We start from the raw sequence: 6,115 nt of genomic DNA, 5'->3' as shown, positions 1-6,115 counted from the left end.
TGCGGAGAAATAAAATTTATTTAAATAATTTCTGATCTGGGTCTTCTTGTACAAAAATAAATTCTTCAAGAGGGGTTTGATGATTTGTTGGCCAACAGCTTCTCTCACATGTGTAAACTATAACGGTTCCAAATTCCACTGACAGATCTAAAAACAAAGCAATAAATGTATGTAATGTAAAGGTATGAAAAATTACATAATCGGGGCTATTGCTTATTGCTATACTTCAATCTTTCCCAATTCATGAAGTATTTTTCATATTCAGTCTCCTACATACATAGCATTTTCTAATTTCAAAGATCTTAAAGCAAGCTGACTCAGAATTTTCAAAGAGCTTCTTAAGTGTCTGCAATCTTACCTGACAATATTTATTATTTTCCAAGGCCTTGTTTAAGAGGCAATAAAGACAAATTACTTCCAAGGTCATGGAATTATCTATATTGCTGTTATTACAGTTCACTAATGACCAAATGAAGTTGCAATCATAGAGTCTGTTACATCTTTTGCTTAGTGAAATCTATAGTGGAAGCCGAGTGGATTCTACACAAGATGATCACTGTGGTTAAGCACATCAGTGCGTGTGGTTAGCAAGAAACAATCCAAATTGCAGTTCACTAAACTTTACCAAGAAGGTGAATGTTTCTAGTATTCATTCAGTTAAGTCAGAGGTCAACACCTGAATCACTCTGGAGCATGCTGACCAGCGCTGGCATGAGTTGAAATTCAAATATTCTGCTGCTTCCACAGTTACCGCAGGCTGGAATACCTTTGTTAATGTTGGCTGGAGGACACGTTATGAATAAAGGCTGGCCACCCCAAGAGTATCTAACAGAAGAAAGGAAAAAAAAGTAATTTATTTTTTTTTAATCTAAATTTCATATGAAAACTTACATGTTGGCAACGGTGTTCAGGGTTCTCTGAAACCTCTGAACTTGCTTGAAGTAAAAAAACATTGTTATGAGCCAGAATCCTTGCCTAAGCCTCAGATGCATCATTAAACAAAGAATAAAGATAGGAAGGGGGAAATACTTGGAAGGTCAATACTTGGAAAGACTTAAGGAAAGACCTGGACTTAAAGGAGACAAATGGTTTGTACTGACACCTCCAAACTATGCTGTACCTGACTCATTTAATTAAACAAACTACACTTTCCTGAAAAATGAAATCCTAACCAGTGGCAGTTAAAGATCTTCAACATAGAATAGGTCTCAAAACCTATTGAGTTATGCCACAGAAGTAATGTTTTATTTATAAGAGCTATTACAGCTCCACAACTAACAGGAAACCAAGATCAAAGATGGTTTCCACTGAATGCCAAGCAGAGGGTTCTGTGCTGTGCTGAAAGCTCAACAGAGATCTGGCAGGCCAGGAGAAATGTGGGTCTGTCAGGTATACTCGCAATACCCACGAAGGGGAAAGGGAGTGCTACATAAAGATTGTAACTAGTGATAGTCATAGGGATCACCAGAGGTGGTGTTTTAGAAGAATGGAAAATTCAAAGAGCACAGTACTGCAAAGTGATAGATCTAGTGAAAAAAAATTGCCTGAAAATATTGCTTGCACTCTGAATTAGTACATTTTCTGTATCATCTTTGATAATTACTGAAAGTTTCTAATCTGTGTAACTAGCCCCTCAGCCTTTACCTCCTCATCAAAAAGGTACCAGTTAGTTCTACCTGGTTCTGGAAACTCAATAAACAAAGGTCCTGTCACTACACTGAGACAGCTTGACCAGATAAGCTGCTTTGGATTCTCTGGAACAAAGAAGTTAAAAACTAACACTTGGTATGATCCATGAAAACTATCTGTATCATCTGGTACTATGAATAATTTATGATTTTAACTCTTTGTTATACTTTCACAAAAGAGGAGTTAATTCTGAATGAAAGTAGCTGCTCTGAGGTGAAATCTGCTTTCGTTTTAGGAAAAGCAGCAGATTTACAAGAACTGAAGACTGCAGGGTCCCAAGGGTAATCACAAGAAGCTGCACAAGAACTCAGGCTTTAAAACGAGTAATTTCTTACGTCAGTAACATCTCAAGGACTGAGACATTACAATAAGGTTACAAAATTTCAGAGGAGTAGATAGCCTTGGTAAACTATCACAACAGCATACAACTGCGTATTATACTTCCACCTCAAAACTGTCTCTTGAAAACCTCCCTGCCTGAATTTCATCAAATCTTCAAAGACAGTCTGGGTCTGCTCTCATCAAGTCTTACATTGAAGAAAGTATCCCATAACCAGATCTGGGGGCTCTGATACTGCTTTGCTTCTCATCTACTTATACTTTGTATAAGAAAGCCCAACCAGGGACTTAAGTCTGACCACACAGGCATGGTAACAGCCCTCTTAGCAATTGTTTTTTTATTGAGAAACAAAATTATGCATCTATTGCCAATGAAATGGTTTATTTTGATGTATTAACAATCCATGTCTATGCTCTGTATCTCCCTGTTACAACCAGATGATCAACATACCTTAGAATCTGTTCATGACACACAGATATTCTTTTCATAAATTTATGGAATGTGTGGTCCCTGCTTTTGACTTCACTCCTCTCATATTTTTCATTATCACCTTCACCTGCAAAACTATAAGAAAACAAAAAAAGAAACAAAATTCTCAATTAGGTTTTCAGTATGATATGCATACTTTAAATAAGGAATGGTTACTATACATTCACATTAAGTTATAATAAGCACACTGAAAAAACTATACATGTTAAATTAAGAGGCAATTCCTGTTAGAGGTTGCAATTGACCATTTCGCTTCTAGTCCTTTTGTTTCTGGTGGTTTACAATTACTAACAGTGTTTCAAAGTACCACATGAGATTCAAATCCATCAGATACTTCCTTATTCCTTAAAAAAAAAAAAATCATCCCTTTAGTAACTTCTCAGAAGTTTTTAAATTACGATGTTGTCTTTTTAAATTTTCAATTAAGTGTAACTAAAGTTCTATGATTCTATAAAGGTCAACCAAACTCAACATCACTACTAAAAAAGCATTCTATGCAGATTCTGCAATTGACAGTAGCTTTAGTTATCAAAAAATTCAATGCTGTCCACAATTCGGGAAAACGGTCTGGATATAAGTGCCCACTGTGATCACCTAAGTTAATACTGAAAACATTTTCAGTAACTATGTTCAAAAATTGTTTTTCAGACAACCTTTACAAAAATCTTCAGGAGTCCTACCATCATCCCAGAATCTAGTCAAAATGCCTAAGTAATTACACTCTTAAAAATGCAATTGGAATATAAGAAAAGCTTTAGCCTCGTAAAGAAAAAAAAAAGTCACAATATAAACTCATGTCATTTAGCATAAGATATTGTTTAAACCACACTAGTTTAGTTTCAGAGATTGACAGTTCACTACTCTACCTGGAGCCCAAGTACATTTCAACATCTCTGTCATTCAGAAACAGATACATCTCTGAATAACTCAGAATTTGACAGAACTGGGTGCATTGTTAAGCTCTTCCAGCAAAGTACTACACACCAATGATTCCCGAAGGGCCCAGTTACAAACAAAAAACATTCAGATTTAGTGAGAGTCAGATTTAGATTATCAGTCAGCATACAGGAAACTCTGTAATTCCTTCAGTTTCAGCACTAAATCCAGACTTGTTCTCACCTTTCTGACATCAACTGTTCCAAATCAACACCCTCTCTCTGCTGATATTCCTTCAATAGCTTATTTGCATGATCTGTATCAAGGAAACCAATGTAGTCTTCCTCATCCACAACACTAATGTAAAAGGGCTGGAACACAGGAGCTGAACTAGATGTTGCCATTACCATTCCCTCACTGACCGGAGGATGTGTATTCGGGGAACCTGACCCATTTGTAGCTTCAGACAAGTGAAGCTGTTGGAACTGGGATGCACACTCCATCTCTCTGGACAAGGAACTGCTCACTGCTTCATTTAAGCCAAGCAGCTGAAGGGAGGCACACGCAGGAGATTCTGCTCCATCACAGACTCCCCAGTCATCTGCTTCATCACACCAATCCTTTGCAGCAAAGTTTGATTCTTGTTTCTGAGAAGAAAAAAAAAAAAAAAGAAAGAAAGAAAGGAAAAAGAACATTGTCAAGCTCAGCCACCCTAATGCACTTCAAATACAGTTTCATAACAGATAAGAAAACTGAAACCTTAACCTAATGCTTATTTTGACTATTTTCCTCATAGTGGTAGTTACCAGCATACCCACGTTTACTATTCACAGCAGCACAGTTATGGCCAAAAAAACCCCTCACTGGTGAAATGGAACAAGAATTCATTGGCTTTTTGAACGGCCTTTGTACATCCTGTTGCCATATCTTGGCTGCTGGCATGACCACTGACAGCTAGTTTGGGTACATTTACCTGAAGCACAGTTACAGCACCACAGGTAAGCTCAAAGGGCAGAATATGGAGGAAAACAACAACTATAATACCATCATTTTGTCAGAATATGAGATCGTTTACCACAGACCAAAATTTCATATTGCAAAGGCACCAGCTGAATAAACACTTTCTGCGCATCATCACTAGTTTGTAGCCATCCTCTTCTTGCAATCTTCTTAAGCCAACATGCAGGTTTTCTTCACAAGCAAAAATACCAGAAGTATACTAACAATAATTGAGTCAGATTAAATAAAAACAAATATAAAAATAAGTTCTAAAAAAATCTATTTAAATTAGAACATAAAGAAAACATCTTAAAGATCCAAACCTAAGCAGTATAGCCCAATCATTTAAAGGTGAAAAATAATGTTTATGTCACTCAAGCAATTAAAATATTAAAGATCAGTTTTAACCATATAGTTGGACTACAATCTCCACTTTAAAACAAGCCTAACATAGATCGCAAATAAGAAATTAATCTTCTAGTAAATAATGTGTAGTACTTACGGTGTCAAAAATTCCACAACCATGACTTCTCCACGTGACCACATATATTACTCAAAACGAACATACAGCACAGCTCCTTGAGAAAGGTTATGGCTACTTAAACAAGTATATACAAGTGCAAAACTCATCCAACTCAACATCCAACATGTTTATTTTAAACCTTCCTCAGTACCGCACTTCATACAGGACCCCGAAGCAAAGGGCAGAACCCAAGGAGGCAGTTTGCACGTTATACCTGTTTTACGGTGTGATCTTGTGTTTCCTTTTCTCGTGTCTGCAAATACTGGGAGCGCAGTACCTTCCAGCTTTAACGTGCCGTGTAAAAAACCGAAAGGACAGTAAGGAACGAGCGACTGGAGCCGAAGTGGCACTGACGAGCCGCGGCGGAGCCGTGCCCGCTTCGGAATGACGCCCAAACCACGTCTCACCTGCGGGGCGCTCCCCAGCAGCCCCTCCCGGCGCACGCGAAGACGTTGGCGACGCGGTGGGCGGGGGACCCCTCCAGCGGGCAGTACACCTGCACCAGGTGCGCCAGCGCCCTCCCGCACACCCCGCAGCAGGGAGAGCCCGGGCGCACGGAGGGCACCCAGTCCTGAAAGACGAACAGCACGGGCGCCGCTGCAGACGCCGCGAGGCGCCTCGACCGGCCTCCGGGCTGCGAGCCCCCTCGGGCCGGGGCCCCTCCGCCACCATCCTCCTCCCCTCCCCCGCCCCGCACGGTCCCGGCCCTACCGCGGAGCCGCCCAGCTTGTTGGTGGCCCAGGCGGGGGCCTGCCCGCCTCCTCGGCACGGCCCCACCATGGCGGCGTCGCGGAGCCCCAGCAGCACGGGAGCGCCCGCCGCCATAGCAGCACCGCCCTGTTCGCTACGGCAGCCGCCAGCGGCCACGCGCCGCCGGATCGCTCGTCCCCTCCGGCGGCTGCGACGCCCCGGCACCGCCCTCTGGCGGGGACGCGCCTGTGCGCATGCTCGCGAGGTCAGGCGGGGCTCGGGCGGGCCCGGCCCAGAGCTGCGCTGCCCGCGCTCCGTTCCGCACCCCTGAGCGGATGGAGCCTGTGCGGAGCCTGAGCCGCAACCTGATGTGTCCCCCCCGCCCATCTGGCATTTCCTTCAAGGACATCACAGTACATGGGGCAATTCTGCTGCAAAGGGGGAAACAAAGCAGGGACTAGTGCAGGTCTGAGGTACCAACCCTCACCTGGTAAAAGTCGATTAGCACA

The 6,115-nt window shown here is 42.0% G+C and overlaps 1 protein-coding gene across 2 annotated transcripts; it reads right to left on the bottom strand.

The window, feature by feature from the left end:
* On the bottom strand, positions 1–5,975 carry PDCD2L (programmed cell death 2 like). Of its 2 annotated transcripts, none has more exons than XM_054840996.1 (7): positions 5,628–5,975; positions 5,324–5,487; positions 5,131–5,200; positions 3,638–4,041; positions 2,480–2,593; positions 626–825; positions 1–147 (listed from the first exon to the last, which is right to left on the bottom strand). In XM_054840996.1, exons 1-6 carry the CDS (start codon positions 5,739–5,741, stop codon positions 663–665), a joined length of 1,029 nt encoding a protein of 342 aa, XP_054696971.1. In that variant the 5' UTR covers positions 5,742–5,975; the 3' UTR covers positions 1–147; positions 626–662. The 2 variants fall into 2 exon arrangements, with proteins under 2 accessions (XP_054696971.1, XP_054696970.1); XM_054840995.1 differs by having other exon boundaries at positions 677–825; positions 5,628–5,969.
* Between the last annotated feature and the right edge of the window lie 140 nt (positions 5,976–6,115).

Source organism: Grus americana, chromosome 13 (assembly GCF_028858705.1).
Source record: "Grus americana isolate bGruAme1 chromosome 13, bGruAme1.mat, whole genome shotgun sequence".
Lineage (NCBI taxonomy): Eukaryota > Metazoa > Chordata > Aves > Gruiformes > Gruidae > Grus > Grus americana.
This window is presented reverse-complemented; position numbering and strand designations above follow the sequence as displayed.